Below are 19,094 nucleotides of genomic sequence, written 5' to 3'. Positions count from 1 at the left end.
ATCAACCGCACGCATGCTTGTCCCTTTAGAGTGAACACGTGTTCATCTTCTGGAATAGCTGGTGACAGCTGTTTTGCTTTAAAAGAGATTCTGAATCAACTTAGACATATGAAACGTTAGTAATAACAGAATCAGAATATCTAACTGATTAACATTTTCATAACTTCTTATAAGAGAAAATAAATGATCATTTCAAATCTAATCCATATTTCAGAACTTCTCATCCTTTCATTCTGGGCATAAATCCATATTGATATTCTTCAGAATAAACTTAAACCTATCTTCAGCAAGGGGTTTTGTAAAGATATCAGCCCATTGATGGTTTGTATCAATAAAGTTTAAAGAAGTCAGAGAACACTGTATGAGACTCATCCTTGTGTTTCAAGAACTTTACCCACGTCCATCTGTTATAGTCGTCTACGATGACTAATCCATATTTCTTCCCTCTGACAGATGATGTTTTGACTGAGCCAAACAGATCAATGTGCAGAAGTTCTAGCGGCCTAGAGGAAGAGACAACATTCTTAGACTTGAATGCAGGTTTGTAAAACTTCCCTTTCTGACATGCTTCGCAAAGAGCATCTGATTTGTATTTCAGATTAGGGAGTCCTCTGACCAGATTAAGTTTGTTAATCTGAGAAATCTTTCTCAAACTAGCATGACCTAATCTTCTGTGCCAGACCCACTGCTTTTCACTAACTGACATAAGGCAAGTAACCTTCTGATTCTTAAGATCTTGAAGATCAATCTTGTAAATGTTGTTCTTTCTCTTGCCTGTAAATAGGATTGAGCCATCCTTCTGACTAATAGCTTTACAAGACTTTTGATTGAAGATTATGTCATAACCATTGTCACTTAATTGACCTATGGACAATAAGTTATGAGCTAATCCATCTACTAGCAAAACATTAGTTATAGAGGGAGAGTTACCAATGTTTATGGTTCTAGAGCCAATGATCTTGCCCTTCTGGTTCCCTCCAAACTTTACTTCTCCAGCAGATTTAAGCACCAGGTCTTGGAACATAGACCTTTTTCCCGTCATGTGCCGCGAGCATCCAGAGTCCAGGTACCATGACATGTTTTCCTTTGTCTTCTCGGCTGCCAAGGATATCTGCAACAGGAATTATCTTTTCCTTAGGTACCCACATTTTCTTGGGTCCTTTTGGGTTAGTTCTCCTTAAGTTCTGATTGAACTTGGGTTTAACATGAAAATTAATAGGAGGTATAACATGATATTCCCTATTTTGAGTAGCATGATATTTTCTAGTGTGTGTCACATGCTTCTTGGTGTGTGTAATGTGGAAACTCTTAGCATGTGATGTGAGCCTAATATCATGGGAGTGGCCATACTTGAATTGATCATACAAAGGTTTGTATGTGATTTTCATATCATCAACAGATTCAAGTTTGTATGGGGTTTCACCCTCATAACCTATGCCAACTCTCTTATTTCCACTAACTGCATATATCATAGAGGCAAGTTGACTTCTTCCAATACCTCTAGATAAGAACTTTCTGAAACTCAAGTCATATTCCTTAAGAATATTGTTCATGCTTGGAATAGGCTTTTCTGAACTAGAAGATGATTCAGCATCTTTAGATAGTTTTAAAACTTTTTCCTTAAGTTCACAATTTTCTAATTCAAGCTTCTTAGTTTCATATGCAAAGAGCTTTCTTAGCTTTTTGTATTTGATACTAAGCTTAGCCTTGATTTCCAAAATTTCAGTTAAGCTGGAAACTAGCTCATCTCTTGAAAGTTCGGAAAATACCTCTTCAGAGTCTGAATCTGATGTAGATTCTGATTCAGCATCAACAGTAGCCATCAGCGATATGTTTGCCTACTCGTCTTCAGAGTCTGACTCTGATTCTGATGAATCTGAGTCATCCCAAGTAGCCATAAGGCCTTTCTTCTTTTGAAACTTCTTCTTGGGCTTTTCCCTCTGAAGCTTTGGACACTCATTCTTGTAATGTCCTGGCTCCTTGCATTCAAAGCACCTGACCTTCTTTTTGTCAGATCTTTTCTGTCCATAAGATTCTCCTCTTTCAGGCCTTTTAGAACTTATGAAGTTCTTGAACTTCCTTTTCTTACTCTTCCAAAATTGATTTACTCTTCTGGAGATCATGGCGAGTTCATCTTTTTCTTCTTCTGATTCTGACTCTTCAGAATCTTCTTCTTCAGCCTGAAAAGCGTTAGTGCATTTTTTATTAATAGATTTTAATGCAATTGAATTACCTTTCTTTTGAGGTTCATTTGCATCCAGCTCTATTTCATGACTTCTTAAGGCACTGATCAGCTCTTTAAGAGAGACTTCATTCAGATTCTTAGCAATCTTGAATACAGTCACCATTGGGCCCCATCTTTTGGGCAAGCTTCTGATGATCTTCTTGACATGATCAGCCTTTGTATATCCCTTGTCAAGCACTCTTAATCCAGCAGTCAAAGTCTAGAATCTTGAGAACATTGCTTCAATGTTTTCATCTTCCTCCATCTTGAAAGCTTCATACTTCTGGATTAAAGCAAGAGCTTTTGTTTCCTTGACTTGGGCATTACCTTCATGAGTCATCTTCAAGGATTCAAAGAGTATGAATTGCCTCTTATCAAGATATAATCACAACAGTGATATTTCGCTTAAGTTCTAAGCTTAACACTCACTAAATATTACAAGAGTTTGTGAGGTTGAAGATGAAGTTCGTGAGCTTTGATTTTGATAGCGTTTCAGTATTTTGCAAGAGTTAGTTCTTCTGCTTTTGATAAGAACTTCCATATTTATAGGTGTTTGAGAAGATGACTGTTAGGTTGCATTTAATGCATTGCGTGAATAGTACAACTTTGCATTTAATGTTTCACACTTTTTGTCAACTACCTCGAGCCATGCTTTTGCTGCTTTTACTGACTTTGCCTTTTGTAGCTTCTAACGTTCCTTTTGTTAGTCAGAGATTAGACTTAATATCATGTCATCTTGTACTTGCTTCTGAACTCAGATTTATGAATACAACGTTTGAATATCAGAGTCAATCAGCTTGGTGCAGAGCATCTTCTTGTCTTCTGACTTTGAAGTGCTTGAGCGTGATACCGTTCAGAACATCAGTGCTTCTGCTTCTGACTTCATGTTCTTCTGATGCTTCATAGTCCATGTTCTGATTCTGCTTGACCATCTTCTGATGTCTTGCTAGAGCATGTTCTGATGTAGCCATCCAGAACCTTCTGAGTCAGTGCTTCTGAGCGCTGAATTGTGCATACTCTTTATGTATTTCCTGAAATGGAAAATGCAAAGGATTATAGTACCACATTGTCTTATACAAAATTCATATATAATGTTATCATCAAAACAAGAATATTGATCAGAACAAATCTTGTTCTAACAACTGTTACCCGAGTGGGCCTGCTATATTTGAGGATTGGGCTCATCATTTGGTGCCTGAGGAGTAGAGATGGAAACAAGGCGGGGCGGGGACGGTTTTTGTATTCTCCAAACCCGAATCCCAATTAAATCCTCGTTCCCCGCCCCGAACCCCATTGGGGATGAACAATTGAACCCCAACCCCGTCCCAAATGGGTCCGGGGATCCCCGCCCCGCCCCCAAACCCAAATCCTGCCTCAAACCCAAATTTTTCCCCGAACCCAAATTTCGCCCCAAACCCAAAACATATCCCAATCTTAAGAAATATTAACTTGTATTACAAAAATAATATACAATCTCAAAGAATTTCAAACATATATTTCAAACTATAAAATACAAACAAAAGTATTAATTCATTAATCATAAAATTAATATTTCAAATTAGCAAAACCAAATAATACAAAATATAAAAACTAAATAATAAAATACAAATTGATATTACAAACTACCATCCAAACAAACACATAGTAAAAAATACTCTACATTCCAAAATACCAACAAAACAACCACATAACTAAAAATATTCAACATCATTTGTTAATGGAAATTGCTAACAAAAATAGATAAGTAGCCAACACCAATATTGTCTTCTTTCTTTCTCTACATGCTATTCTCCATCTTCAAAGAGGGAAATAACACCACTAGTCAATATTTCAAACTACCATCCAAACAAATGCATAGTAAAAAAATATTCTACATTCCAAAATACCAACAAAACAACCACATAACTAAAAATATTCAACATCATTATAAACAGAAATTGCTAACAAAAATAGATAAGTGGCCAACATCAATATTGTCTTCTTTCTCTAAATGATATTCTCCATCTTCAAAGAGGGAAATAACACCACTAGTCAATATTTTACCTATATAGAAAATACACATTAAAATAAAAACATTAATAATAAATAAGAATAAAAAGTTACTCTTGTATTCTAATAATAAATTGATTACTAACAAGTCAATGGATAATTGGATACTTCACACTCCGCACTAGAAATTAGTAATAAATAAATCGCTTCACACTTCATAATAAAAATTGAAAAATATGTGTTTCACACTACATATTAGAAATTAATAATAAATAAATCAATGGAAAATTTTACATTCTTCATCGGACTCTATTTCATCGAGCAAAGTAGTGTAGTCATTGCTTAACTTAGAACTCATACCACCTAAAAATATTAAACACAATACAATATAATTAGCAATCAATTAACGAATACAAAATTGTATGTCACTTCATAATATATAAAAAGTGACAGAATAATATAAAAGCATACCACTATTTTAAATACTCCATAACCAGCTTCTAGCACACATCAAAGCCTCTAAAGTTGTCCAATGAAGTCGATTACGATGCGGGCTTAAAATATGATCACTAGTACTGAATGCGGATTATGAAGCTACTGTAGATATAGGGATTGCTAAAATATCTTTTGCAATTGTTTGGAGCGTTGGATATTTGATGCTATTTAACTTCCACCACAATAGAATATCAAAATCAGAACTTCGCGGTAAAACTTCCTCTTCCAAATAATGATCCAATTATGTTTTGACATGTGAAGTTCTTGCTCTTTTCTTCTTCCGAACATATACATCATAATCATCTAAACCATCATTAGCCACACGACTAGATTCCAACACCGGTGATTCATCACAATTCTCCTGGTTCAACTTCAATTGATAATCAGCAACTAAGTCATAACATAGTTGTTGAATCCTCTTAACTTGCTATAAAGAGTCTTGTTCATATAATTTTTCATAATAGTATTCAAGTAACTCCATTTTGTATCTAGGATCCAAAACACTAGCAATTCCCATTATATCATGGGTGACACTCCAATATTTATTAATTTTTTGCAACATCTTTTTAGCCATTTCTTTGATCGATAAATTGGAAGAGTTAACCTAATCAGATATTTCCAATTTAATCTTACAAATCTCAGTAAAAAACATGTTAGCAGTGGGATACTTAGTGCCAGAAATGATTTCAGTGATTTTATTGAACAACTCCAATCTTTTACAAACATCTTTTGCAAATTTCCACTGTGAACTAGTTGGAACTCAAGTGTATCGAGTGTCATGTAGCCTTAACCGGCTAAATACATCCTCACACAAAATAGCAATGTCGAGCATTTTATAAGTGGAGTTCCATCTAGTTGGACAATCTAAACTTGAAGTTTTAGTGCGAGAAATACGCAATTGCTTAGCTGTCTCCTCAGATTTTTCTTTTCTTTTAGGAGTTGCTGTCCAATAAGCTACACTATCTCGAATCTTTTCTACTCTATCTTTCACTACTTTTAAACCATCCTTTACTATCAAATTTAATATGTGTGCGCAACAACGCATATTAAGTAAAGATTCATCCCTCAACAAAGTACTTAAATGCAACTTCTCCTTACTTTTGTCCATCACAGCATCATTTATGCTACAATTATCTAAAGTGATAGTTGACAATTTTGCATAACATGCATCTCCAATCACCAGTGCCATTAGGAACTTGGAAAGAATGAATTCTATCTTTTTATCTCCTACTTCAAAAGTCAATTTTCATTTCTTAACATCTATTATGGCTCCGACTGTCGATAAGAATGGTCTTCCTAGGAGAATCGAAATTTCTTCATCTTCCTTAATATCCATTACTACGAAGTCTGTTGGAATATACAACTGACCTATCTTGACATGTATGTCTTCCAATATCCCCATAGGGTATTTGACAAATCTATCAGCTAATTGTAAGGACATTTTGGTATTGACTTTCTATTTTGGTTTGTTTAAGTCTATGCGGATATGGAATTGGTGGCTTATATGGCGGAGGTGGTGTATAATCTTTACCTTTCATTTCTACTCCTTGGTTTGGTTGCTTTTTGGGTTCGTCTGGTTTCTCTACTTGACCAGTGGGTATGACATTTTCCTTAGGTTTTTCGGGCATGCCTGAAGTTGGGTTCTCAGGTCCATCATAAGCGGTTCCGCTTCTTAAGGTAATGGCATTTGCTTGCCTTCTAGGATTGGGTTGAGTTTGTCCAGGGAATTATCCTCCAGGTGTAGTTTGTGCGGCTTGTGGTTGAGCTACTTGTGAGATCTGAGTCTCAAGCATCTTATTATGGGTTATCATCTGGTCAAACTTGATTCCTAGTTTTGCGATCAGTTCATTTGTATGAATGTTTTGGTTGTGGAACTCTTTATTTTGCTGAGTTTGGGCCAGTATAAAATTGTCCACGATTTCCCTAAGACTGGGTTTTGGTGGTACAACTTGTATAGGTTGGTTTTGTCTTTGAGCTTGAAAACCTTGCGGTCTTGAAGATCCAGGATTTTGAATTGGGTTGTTGTTTTTATAGGAAAAATTCTGGCGGTTTTTCCATCAAGGATTGTAAGTATTGGAAAAAGGGTTTCCTTGGGTGAAGTTAACTTGTTCTGAGCTAGGCTCATTCCGTAGGTTACAATCAGAAGTTTGATGTCCTTGGGTTCCACAAAGTTCATATTTCGATTGGACTGCAGCTACTGTGGTAGGGTTAAGAGACATATTTTCGACTTTTAAGGCTAGGGCGTCCATTTTGGCTTGCATTTTGTCCATGCAACTTATCTCATGTATTCCTCCTTGGGTCTCATTCTTCTCTACTGTTGCTCGTTCTGCTCCCCATTGGTAATGGTTTTGGGCCATATCTTCAATAAGGGCACAAGCTTAAGGGTAAGGTTTGTTCATCAGCGCACCACCAGCGGTAGCGTCGATGGACATCTTAGTATTATAATGGAGTCCATTATAGAAGGTGTGTATGATCTACCATTGCTCTAAGCCATGGTGTGGACAAGCTCTCAAAAGGTTTTTATATCTCTCCCAGGCTTCAAAAAGTTTGAGTGAACCTAGTGATCAGGTTTCTAAGGACAACAGTCTTGCTTGGGGGAAAATACCTAGCAAGGAATACTCTCCTAAGGTCTTCCCAAGTTGTTATCGATTTGGCAAGAAGAAAGTCTAACCAGTCGTGTGCTTTACCTCTAAGGGAAAAAGGGAATAACCTTAGACGAATTACTTCAGGCGAAGCACCATTTACCTTCAGGGTGTCGGCTAACTGGATAAACACTTTTAGGTGTTGATTCGGGTTCTCACTAGCGAGACCAGTGAATTGGTTTTGTTGTACTAATTGTAATAGTGAGAGCTTTAATTCGAAATTGTTAGTTGTTATAACAGGGTCTACTATACTAGAACTAGGCTCCTCATTAGATGGTTGGGCAAATTCCTTAAGAGGTCTTTGGTTACGGTCTTCGGCCATAGCTCTTCTTAACCTTCAGATAAAAAGGCGTGCTCGAGTGTAACGTTCAGGTTCCACTAAAGGATCTACTAAGTTTCCGGTGCTACGATTCTTACGCATCTACCGGCTAATAAAGCCTTAGTCTAAATGGGATAACAACAGGGTACGAAATTTGACGAAGTTTGGCCCCCGGCAACGGCGCCAAAAACTTGACGGGTCTGTAAACAGAGTCTAAAATAAAACTGCAAGTGCACAACCTATCGAAGTAATATACTACCTCCATTCCTTTATATAAGAGACAAATCATTTTTTAGGTTCATTGAATAATCAATGTATCTAATCTATAAACAGACCAAATACATTAGTTATTTAATGAATCTAAAAAATGAGTTATCTCTTATGTAAAGGAACGAAGGTAGTATAAGATTATCAAACCACAGAGACCAATCGTCAATCTATCAACTCTATTGCTAAGGTGCTTATCTAAGGCGGTTGAGAATATTTGATATGAGTACAGTGCAAGAAAATAAAGGAATAAAGTAAATAGCAGATAAAAGCAACAAGTTCGAATGTAATTCACGTATATCAGACAACATTCCAGTTACACATGGATAGAATTACTTATGGGGCAATATTTTCTACTTATAGAAAGGAACAATGTAACGGGAACTTGCCGCTTTCGTGTACTAAGAACCGAGTTTACTCTTTAAGTCTACCCATTCATTTGTCACATATGAACAATGCTCATTGCGTTAAAGTAGTGAACCTATTTTTAAGAAATCAATTACTTGTCTTAGTAGAAAAGTGATTTTAACTTGGAAAATTTAACTTAAAGAGATTCTTGGCTTTTGGTCAAGAATCAGATTTCAAACCCATAAACTCGTCCGAAAATAGTTTCAAAATCGTTTTCTAAAAATGTGTCAAAGATTCCTAATTAACCAAACAAACTGCTTTCGCCCTTTTTGTTTGGTTAAAAACTAATCAGGTTTGATCTTAAGTATGGACGACTTTCGATCTTACTCATAAACATTTAAACACAGTAAACTTGAATTAAAGGTCAAAACATCCCCAATAGTATTTCTATTAACATAACATTTGGAACACGATCGTGACAACGATCCTTACATTCTAACCCTTATAAATTTAGCCAGACATGGAAATAAAAGCGAGCCTATAAAAACGTGTAGGCATGGTAAGAGCGAGAAATAAATAAAGTAAAAGCTAGACAGTAAAATAGAGCAATTAAGCGAGCCTATAAAAACGTGTAGGCATGGTAAGAGTGGGAAGTAAATAGAGTAAAGCAAGACAATAAAATAAAACAATTAAATAAAAACCTACTCCAATCGGAGTCTTTAAATATGGTACAAGCGGAAAGTAACTGGCGAGGAAATATAAATAGCGGTATAATGAACGTCAACCAAAGTGCTCCAAACCTGATTACAGACTCAATCTACACCGTGACAACTCTTCGATGTGAAGGGATTGTCACTTTACAGATACTGATGGTATATGGCTTAAGTAGTAACTAAGCTTGGATGAAAACGAAAATGAAATGAAGTTTCTATTTACAGAGGTTCCTTGGGCTGCATAATGATAAGAATGCCCCTCAACTCCTTCTGAACGGGAAAGAAAATACAAAGACCGCACTCGCAGAAGGGGGTCCGCGCCCGCGAAGCAGGTAAACATGGAGATCGTGGGGACGTGGCAGTTATCCTACTGGTCGCTGGACACATCACCGTGCTCCCTTCAGCGGGCGCTGAGCTGGACACCAAGTGTGCAAAACTACTGAAAATCCCGATTTTTCTGACTTTTTCGCTTGTTTTCTTCAAAAGAGTGAATAAAGGGGTCATTACCAGCAAATGAGCCAAGAACAAACATAACACAAAAATAACCTAAAAACTAATGAAAAACATGTGCAAATCGAGACACTTATGTGGTGCGTTTTAGTGCGATCAATCTGGTACCTTGGTATTGTGCTTGCTTGGTTATGGTTTAAATCCAAATGATGAGAAATCTACATTGACTCTTTAATGTTAAGTGTTGGCTTCTTGTTTGGTTAGATTGTTCTTACCTTTAGCTTTTACATTATGCTTTAGGATAGTCCCTTCATCTCTTCCCCTCTTCTTAGATTTTCAAAATCTTCTCTCTTTTTCAAAACCTTATCATGTTTGCAAATTTCTTAAAAAAACTTTCTTAAAAATATCTTTTGCCCTTAATGGCGTTTCTTTCAAAGTTTATATATGATTAATTGTTATGGTGGAGATGTAATTCCCCAAAGTCTTGATATTGATTGACACAAAGGATTCTTTTCCACTTACTTTCAAAGCCTAAGTAACATTGTCCTTATTTTCACTTTCCAAAAATGGAAACTCAACTGCAAAAGTTATCTTTATAGAAGTAACATCAACAATTTCGATAAAGTAGAAGCATGTACTTATTGGTCTTATATGTCCAACCAATTATCAACACAATAGGAAATATAATGAATAATACGATGGAATCAAGATGAGTCCAAAGTATATCTCAAACAGTTTCTCCATCCTCACATATTGTGTTCGTAGGTACATAATGATAATCATTTAAAAGCTTCAATCATTATTTCATTTCAGATATTAAAACTCTTATCCTCTTGTTGTTTTGGGCATGAACATTGTATACTTGCTTAATATTTGAGATATTTTGCTGTTTTTTCCATTTCAAAGTTACAAGTATGTTTTTGGGCTGCACCATGTTCAATGTCATGTGAGAAACAGTCATTCTCTTCAGATTAAGGCAACATGCAATGGGATGATCAACTAACTTGTAACATGATGACACTCCATCATTACATGATTGTTACGAGTATTTTCGAAGAAATTTGTGAACTTTCGAGTGAAAAAAGAGCTAAAATGATGAAGAAGTAAGTAAAATAGCCATGTGAATAAATATTGGGGATTTATAAATATTTTGAAGAAAAAGCAAGGAAAAAAAGGAAGATTTTCCTCAGCTTTAAATATAAAAGAAAGGCTACTTTTTGGGTTCTGATTTTGAAGCCATTGGAGACATATTTCTTCATTGATTTTCATGTAATTGTCATATCTACTCATGATATTTCATTGTTTAACTACGAGTAGCAAGATTTCTTTTAATTAGGTATTAGAATATGAATCTAACTGTATTATGTTAGATCATATGATTGTTTAATGTTATTTGAATATTTTAAATTTATAATTGTTATTCAATTGCATTTATTCTTAATGTTTTTTGTGTGTTGACGAGTGCGCGAAGTGAATTTAGATGAGTAATGATTATTGCTTTTATTATTTGCAGATTCTGTAGTGGGCGGAGTTTCCACCATAATGAAGGCTGTTGTGTTGAAGTCGTCGAGTTTGTTTATTTTGCAGGTTTGATCCATTGAGGAGAAGACAAAGAGGGGTTTGAAAAGACATGATGTAACCACTGAAGGAGAACCAAAGACTGAAGATAAATCAAACACCGCAACGGAGGAAAAACGATTGATGGGTGGGGTCAGAGAGAGAGAGAGAGAGAAGCAGAGAAGATACAGAAAGCGAAAGCAAGAAATCTACAAAAGAAAATCAAACCTACAAAAGAAGTGAAGGAAGATAAAAACAAAGCAGTGGAAATAAAAAGGAAAAGGAATCAAAGAAACTGAAGAAAGATCAGGTCATCAAAACTAAGAAACACAAACCGCGAATCACCTAACCAGGGAGACACAAAAGTGGACAGGGGAACCAAGAGAAAGAAAAAGGATGAAAAAGATGAGTGCTCAGAGAGTTCTTAAGGATTTTTTGATTTTCTTATTTCATTCTTTTTTGAGAATTTTCACCCATCAAATTTTATCAGGTTTTAGTTACCATAGAGAAGAACTTTGACTTAATGTTCAATTATCAATGGAGATGTAAGACCGTAATCAAAATTGAGATGATTTAAGATACATATCTAAAGATAATAATGGACCCAAGTATATTAGAATCTAAAAACACGCATTGGATTCTAAAAAGAATACACCATACAAAATCTTCACCTCACTTTTTTTTTAGTTTAAGTAGACAATTTTCGAATTAATCCTTAATATATTAAGGCAAAATACTAAGTCACTCTTTAGGCGCCTAAATCTTGCATCCTTCCCGCCTAAACCTCTACTCATTTATTATTTTACCTCCCTTTTAAAACACATAACTTAACCTCCCTTTTTAAGTGCCTAAAAATTTGCATTCCATCTAACACTCAATCTCATTTTAACCAAATCAAAATATCTCTCTCTTTTTTTTTTTTACAACACACTTAGAATAAATTTGGTCAAAAAAAATAATATAAATAAATAATAATAATAATAATAATACTAATAATAATAATAATAATAATAATAATAATAATAATAATAATAATAATTATTATTATTATTATTAACCTGCTTCCAAGAGTCTCTTTTTACTAGCCGACGTGATGAATATATGCATCAACGTATTAAAAAATGGAAATAAGTGGAATATATGTTTTGATGATTATTTATAACAGCTTATACATATTTTCCTGACTTTAATTTTCATTATTGTTTTCGGTTACCATTTAAAGCCATTTAATTTTCGTGACTTTAATTTTCATTACAGCTTATACATATTTTTGTATTTGAAGCCATTTAAAGAATTGCTTGATAGGAAAGTGGTAGTATCAAGTGGAATAATTTACGATGAAAATATGCATCAACATATTAAAAAATGGAAATAAGTTCCAAAAATAAAAATATATGCATCAACATTTCGGTTACCATTCAAAAATATGCATCAACATTCTTTTCCTTCTTTTCAGCTTTTATTAAAAAATGGAAATAAGTTCTACATTCTCAAACAACTACCTTTCCATATTCTTAGTAATAATTGCTAGACAATAGGTTAGTAATAATTGTTAGACAATACCAATATTAGGTTAGCCCACATCTTTATAATTGAGACTGTTCACTTAATGAGGAATACCAAAAAAATTCTGCTACACGTTTTCCCTATTCCTTGAATATAGCTTTTCTTCACTTTACCTTTTCCCTATTCCTTGAATGTAGGTTTTCAATAATTACACCATTTTAATTTTATACGTTCTTCAACTTCCTATGCAGATTCTAATAACTCTATATCATCATGGTTTTAGTATAAATAGATCCAACATCCATTTTATTTTTATTTTTATGCTATCTAAACCCTAAACCAACATCAAGGTTCTACAATCCAGGGTTCAGGTAAAGAAAATGTTTATTGGGAGTTTTTAATCCAAGTATATTTTCATGGTTTGGCTTCGTCTCATTCAATTAATAGTTTTAATTTTTTTTCTTTTGTGATTTATGCAGAATGACTCTATGTCTCAGTGTGATTTCTGACATCGTTCCTCCAAAACTGAACTGACAGATTAAAGTTCGTATACGAAGTTTGTGGAAAGTTCATTCTTGGAATGACCACAATACTATTACCAGTTTAGAAATGATTTTGATTGATGAAAAAGTGAGTGTTATAATTGGTGTTTATCATCTTTCATTTTTTATTTAGTTTTTTTGTTATTTTCCTAAAATATTGCATTTTTACTTCTTCCTGTGTTGTTTTTCAGTGTTCAAGTATCCAAGCTTCGGTGAAATCGACACTAATCAGTGAATTTGACTCAAATCTTGAAGAGGGATCTTGCTATATAATTTCTAATATATTGGTTGGATTGCATGATCCTAAATTTATTATGACAGACCATAAGTACAAGATTAACTTCATCAAAACCACCAGTTGTACTAAGATTGGAGATGTTCCATCCATTCCTAAAACTTATTTTAAATTTGTAACTTTTCCTCAAATTTTGACTGGGCTTGACCAAACACGTGCAATAGGTTAGTCATACTTCAAATTTAAATTTTGCGAATTTAAATTTACGATTAACTAAAGTTTATTTGACCATATTTTTTCAGATGTCATTGGTCACGTGATTAAAAAGTTTGACATGAAGGAAACAATGAGAAGTGGAATTAGAGTTAAACTCTTAGATATTGTGTTAGAAGATTTGGAGTAAGAGTTTGCACTATCATTTCGTTATTATGATTATTATTATGTTTATATTATACAATAACACTCATATATTAATTGACTAAAATTGTTGTTTTATTTGTGTCATCAATGCAGAGGAAATAATGTGGATTGTACTTTGTGGGCTGAACATGCTGAACAGATGAACACTTATTTAACTGATAATGGTTATGATAAGTCTGTGATAGTCATTTTACAGTTGTGTAAGCCTAAAATTTTTCAATGTAAGTGACTTATATTTTAATAGATTATATTTTTTGTAGTTGTACTATTTACAAACCTTACTAACAAAATAATATCTAAATATTTTTCCAGCAATTCATGGCATATCAAATGCCTTTAATGGTACAAGAATCTTTATTAATAGCAATCTAAAGGAATCTCTTGAATATAAAGAGAAGTAAGTTCAATTTATTTTTTGAATATAAAGGAGTCTCTTGAATATACAAGAATCTTTATTTTTTGTTTCATTATTTATTTGGATTTATATTTTATGTTAATTTTATGTTGTTAGGTTGGAGAATGGAAATAAGTCATCAAACCAAATGATTAGTTATGTATCTAGCCAAAGCAACAATGTTTCAATGGATGATTTTCTTAAACATCCGAAAATGACTATTTTTGAAGTTCTTCAATGTTCTAAGGTAATAATCTTTTTTTTTTAAAAAATTTATATGTATAAATCCAATTTCTTCATTTAGATACATATATTTAATCAATTATTGTTTTATATATGTGTATTTGCACATTAGGTTTCTACTGTTGTTGTTCTTGCCAAAACAATTGATTTTGACCACACAAAGAAATGGTATTATCAAGCATGTACTAGATGTTCAAGGAGTGTACGTACAAAAAGTGGAGATCTGTATTTTTGTGAAAGTTGCGTCGATGTTCTTCCAGCGAATCCAAGGTATCGTAATAAATATTTGCTTTGTTTTTTTATTAGTTTGCATTCCATTGTAATTTGTATTCTTTACCTGTGTGCAGAATTAAGATACATGTTCAAGTTGCTGATGTGAGTGGATCTTCAACTTTTATACTTTTTGACAGATTGGCTACACAAGAATTAGAAAACCCCAGTCTAAACCTGTTTGAGGTAGAACATTCATATATTTTGTTGATTAGGTTTCTCTTTTTTCTTTGTTTAACGATCTCTAATACTTGCAAAATTTATAGGATAATAATGATGTCACCTTATGGCCTGCTGTTTTTAATTCATTGTTGGACAAGACTATGCTATTCAAGATTCATGTTTCCAATGGTAATATTGAAAAAAAGTGGCAAAGCTATACTGTGGTAAAAATTACTACAGATCAAAATTTGATTGATCAATTCAAAATGAAACATGACATCCATGACATGAATGTAAGATTGCTTGAAACACTTTAATTTAACAAAAATTATTTTCTACTGTCTTGGCATTAAAATATATTTGACTTAAACATATAATGATAATGATAGGATAAGGATGAAATTGATCAAGTTAGTAATAACCATACTGAAGTTGAAGACAACCTATCCAAGGTATTTTTTCAACAAGTATTATATTATTTGCTTCCTTCTGCCATAATAATAATGAATCACATATCATATTGGAGCTGATTATTATATAAAATAACTTATAGGAATCTATTGCTGAAGAGTTTAATCATGCTTATGACAAGGTATCTACCTAAAATCCTATGTTCCTGTTTTTCTACTTTAGTATTTGTTAGAAATTAATTTAATAAATTGTAAATTTGACTATTTTTTTTATTTTAAAATATTCAGAATAATATTGATGAGAGTACTCCAACCACCTTGATGAAAGGAAAGAGGGTGTTCAGTGATGTTGAAGTGCCGTCAACAACAATTGAAGAGTGTGATGTTCAAGCATCAACCACTAAAATGCCAAAGTTTGTTCATATTAAGAAGGAACCTGCAGAGTAGAAGTTTTTAGTTTAGAATGCAGCTTTTTATTGTATTTGGGATTTTATATTGTGTACTTTGTATGTTTGAACATCAGACCTTATTAATATTTAGGATCATGTTATTTTAATGCAATCCTGTCATTTATTTTTATATAATATAATTTGTTATTGGATTAATAACTTCTCGAACTATCCTTTATGTTCGTTTCCTCTTCCTAATTTTAAAAGTTCAAATAATCATCTTCATCTATTTTATTGTATTCATTCATATCATTTCACCAGTGTGCTTTCATATCTCTGGTCATTAGCTTAAGGTATTCTTATTAACTTTGTCTTAATTTAACATCTTTCTCTCTTCTTTAACTCACTGTTTTCCTACATAAAAAATATCAGCTTTGTCATTCTTTCATTATGATTTTATAATATAATAATGAAGGTGGATCTGATAATTTAAAATTGTATTATTGGGCACTTTATCGAATAACTGATATATTTTCATTCATTTTTCATGTTCACACTTATCAAAATTTCTATGATCATGATATAGCAAAACAAATATCTTCATTTTTTTTTCTCTTAATCTACCATTATCTTTATTTTCATTCAGCCTATCATTTCTATTTCCTACACATACGTAATTTAATGTCTCAATTAAAGAAAATAATGTTATAATTGACCTTACTTTTAAAGTGTATAAAAAAGAATGGATGAAGTATTAATGTATTTATTATATCTTAATTGAATTTTTTTATTATTTGTAATTCCAATGCATATTAAATAATCTTATTTTATACTCACATACCAATATGTATATGATTGCTTTTTTGATGAACTATTTACGATGAAATATTTCATAACTTTCACGCTTCTCAAACAAATTTTATGACGTGTTTTTAATGATGGTATGATTACTTTTTTAACTCCTCAATAAATTGTACTTATAGTAGTGTATTTCACTTCTCTAATTTTGCTTTTGGTGTAAATGTTTATATTGAGCAGGTGTATCAACCCACAAAGAATCCTATGAACACTTTCTTCATCAATATTATAATTATAATATCTCACATGTAAGTTTCTTTTTTGTTTTTTATTTTTTATTTTTCTTTTTAATTTGGATTTGTGGTGTTATTTTTTAGTCTCCGAGCAATATGTTCTTTTAGTCTTTATTTGGAGTAACTAAAAGTATAATAGAATGAGTTACTTTTACAAACTTACAAACTTACTATTTGAGTATCACTGCTGCACCATGTCACTATCAACCCACTAATGTTCAACCTTAAACCTCCTTCAAATACCCACTTCACCCAAACGACAACACCTTCCTACTTTCTCCCCCTACTCAACAACAATTGAATCAATAGCAGTAGCTCTAGCAATACTGATTCTATTTCCGACCATCTTGGTCTTTGGGTTTACCATCATTCCGGTTTACTCCAACCGAGTTTCAAGTTCGTTTTGGTACCTATTTAATATTTTGAAATAACTGAATATTATTATTGAAATCCATCATGGCATACATATTATTATATATACCATTATCAATAACTAATATCCTAATCCTTAATGCAGAACATAAGTTGCAGTTTTAAAGTACGACAATGGAGGAATTTGAACGGCATGTCAGCAAACGCGCGAAGTTAAGTGGCAACCTATCCAGACCTTCAGAAAATACTTATATGTCAACTGCTTCTAAATCGACGGGTCTTCAAACAAAAAACACTACACTTCAAACCATCTCTGTTCATAATAACTTCGAAAGATTGCCGTTGTCCAACATCTCAAATGGTATATATGTGTATATGTATTAGTTTATTATCTATTAACATTGTATACATGTTTGTGTTGTAATTCAAATTTCAATATTGAACATACTGATTTTAACTATAGTTTTAAAATAAAAGATTTAGGCCATATGAGGGAAGGAAAAATATCAGCTAGGAGATTTATTTTGAATAATGGTACCCTGTTACGACAATCGGAAAATTGCAGTAAACTTGATTGCCAAATGTCTCCTTCAGCTTTGGGCCATATTAATAAAAGAAAAATATCAGCTGGGCGGTTTATTTTGAGTAATGGTACTCTGTTACGTCAATTGACAAATAAATCTAAATATGATCACCAAAAATCTCCTTCAACATATTCAGATATGGCCTCTGTAGAAGGTACTTTTTATATTTTTCTATTAATTACTATAAATACTCATTTCATGATTTCTAATTTACATGCCTTAAGTATATTTATGTTGCTTTCAGCCATCCATGAAGTTCAACATTTTAATTTTTGTACTCGAAATAAGTGTAGTGATGTCTTGCAAAACACTCACAATATTTCCTCAACCCCAATAGAGGGTAGCTGGAAATCTAGAAAGATAGGACCTGGTAAATTTGTCATAAGAAATGCAAATACATCAGGCTCTTCTATCTTGATCCATAAGGGGCATATTAATTTGTCTGATCAGGGAGGTAAGTCATCATTATATCATTCTAAAAATACATTTTATACTATTTTTATAGATATGTATTTCAACTAATTTGTCAACTTTTAACTTACACTATTTCATATGATAATTTTATTTATTTGTAAATTATTTTTTACAATTGAGCAGGTTTTACTTTGTCTACACGTTCAGATTTGCAAATGATAGATGCTGAAAATGTAAATCCTGATACATATGGTACTTATGCTACCTATTCAAATAACAAATCAAACCATCCTAAAAGATTTGTTTTGTGCGGTACAAGAATTGGACGACGTTTGTTTCATGATAATGTTGATGATATTACTCAAAGTAGACCTATTGATTCAATTCTGCAGCCTTTACCTGGTATTAATTAATTAAGTAAATAATTTTAGACAATGTGTTGATTTTCTACCTGCCAATTGTAATGTTCATATTATGACGAATTCCTTTTTGAATCAGATTCAAATGTTGTTGACGCGGATGATGTTGATGTGAATGGAGATACTTTTATGCATGATCAATTAGATGGTTTGTTTAATAATAATCAAATAAATTTTTCAGGTTTCTTTGAAATGAAATTTGACTAATTCTTTTATATTAACAAATAATAGCCAATACACCTGTCTCTTATTATTTGTGTTTATTGTGCTAATATAAAATCCAACACTTTAGTTTTTTCTTATATGATGATGCAGAACAAAGACAACATGAAAGGAATGGTCCTGAACAAGAAGCACAACGACAACATGAAAGGAATGGTCCTGAACAGGAAGCACAAATACAGCATAAAAGGAATGGTCCCGAACATGAAGCACAAAGACAACATGAAAGGAATGGTCCTGAACAAGAAGCACAATTAAATCTTTCGATCTTGCAAACAAATCAAAATGGTAGTTGTCTATATACAATAGTAATTTATGAAATTGTGTATTTAATAAAACACATAATTGTTCTTTTGTATATCTTTCATAGGAAATGCAATTGAAGATGATGAAGACAATGACATTCACAGTGAGTTA

At 32.8% G+C, this 19,094-nt stretch overlaps 2 protein-coding genes across 2 annotated transcripts; both read left to right on the top strand.

Annotated features, from left to right (window-relative positions):
• Positions 1–13,022: 13,022 nt before the first annotated feature.
• On the top strand, positions 13,023–13,824 carry LOC131618601 (replication factor A protein 1-like). The gene is made up of 3 exons (XM_058889790.1): positions 13,023–13,140; positions 13,244–13,511; positions 13,590–13,824. The coding sequence occupies exons 1-3, from the start codon at positions 13,120–13,122 to the stop codon at positions 13,688–13,690; spliced, it is 390 nt and encodes a 129-aa protein (XP_058745773.1). The 5' UTR covers positions 13,023–13,119; the 3' UTR covers positions 13,691–13,824.
• A 22-nt stretch (positions 13,825–13,846) lies between these two features.
• Positions 13,847–15,633, top strand: LOC131620255 (uncharacterized). Its single transcript, XM_058891253.1, has 9 exons — positions 13,847–13,928; positions 14,020–14,104; positions 14,219–14,348; positions 14,457–14,614; positions 14,692–14,800; positions 14,881–15,069; positions 15,166–15,228; positions 15,330–15,368; positions 15,475–15,633. Exons 1-9 carry the CDS (start codon positions 13,847–13,849, stop codon positions 15,631–15,633), a joined length of 1,014 nt encoding a protein of 337 aa, XP_058747236.1.
• The last annotated feature ends 3,461 nt before the right edge of the window (positions 15,634–19,094 follow it).

The sequence above is a fragment of the Vicia villosa genome, linkage group LG7 (assembly GCF_029867415.1).
Source record: "Vicia villosa cultivar HV-30 ecotype Madison, WI linkage group LG7, Vvil1.0, whole genome shotgun sequence".
NCBI lineage: Eukaryota > Viridiplantae > Streptophyta > Magnoliopsida > Fabales > Fabaceae > Vicia > Vicia villosa.
The sequence above is the reverse complement of the archived record's forward strand: the minus strand, read 5'-3'. Positions and strand labels throughout refer to the sequence as shown.

What these genes read in the sequence shown, in the direction of transcription:
- LOC131618601 (XM_058889790.1), top strand. Translation starts at nt 13,120, where the DNA reads ATGATTTTGATTGATGAAAAA. An exon ending in TGATTTTGATTGATGAAAAA is followed by an intron (nt 13,141 to 13,243) that starts GTGAGTGTTATA and finishes GTTGTTTTTCAG; the next exon opens with TGTTCAAGTATCCAAGCTTC. An exon ending in TGACCAAACACGTGCAATAG is followed by an intron (nt 13,512 to 13,589) that starts GTTAGTCATACT and finishes ATATTTTTTCAG; the next exon opens with ATGTCATTGGTCACGTGATT.
- LOC131620255 (XM_058891253.1), top strand. Translation starts at nt 13,847, where the DNA reads ATGAACACTTATTTAACTGATAATGGTTATGATAAGTCTGTGATAGTC. An exon ending in TAAGCCTAAAATTTTTCAAT is followed by an intron (nt 13,929 to 14,019) that starts GTAAGTGACTTA and finishes ATATTTTTCCAG; the next exon opens with CAATTCATGGCATATCAAAT. An exon ending in CCAGTCTAAACCTGTTTGAG is followed by an intron (nt 14,801 to 14,880) that starts GTAGAACATTCA and finishes CAAAATTTATAG; the next exon opens with GATAATAATGATGTCACCTT.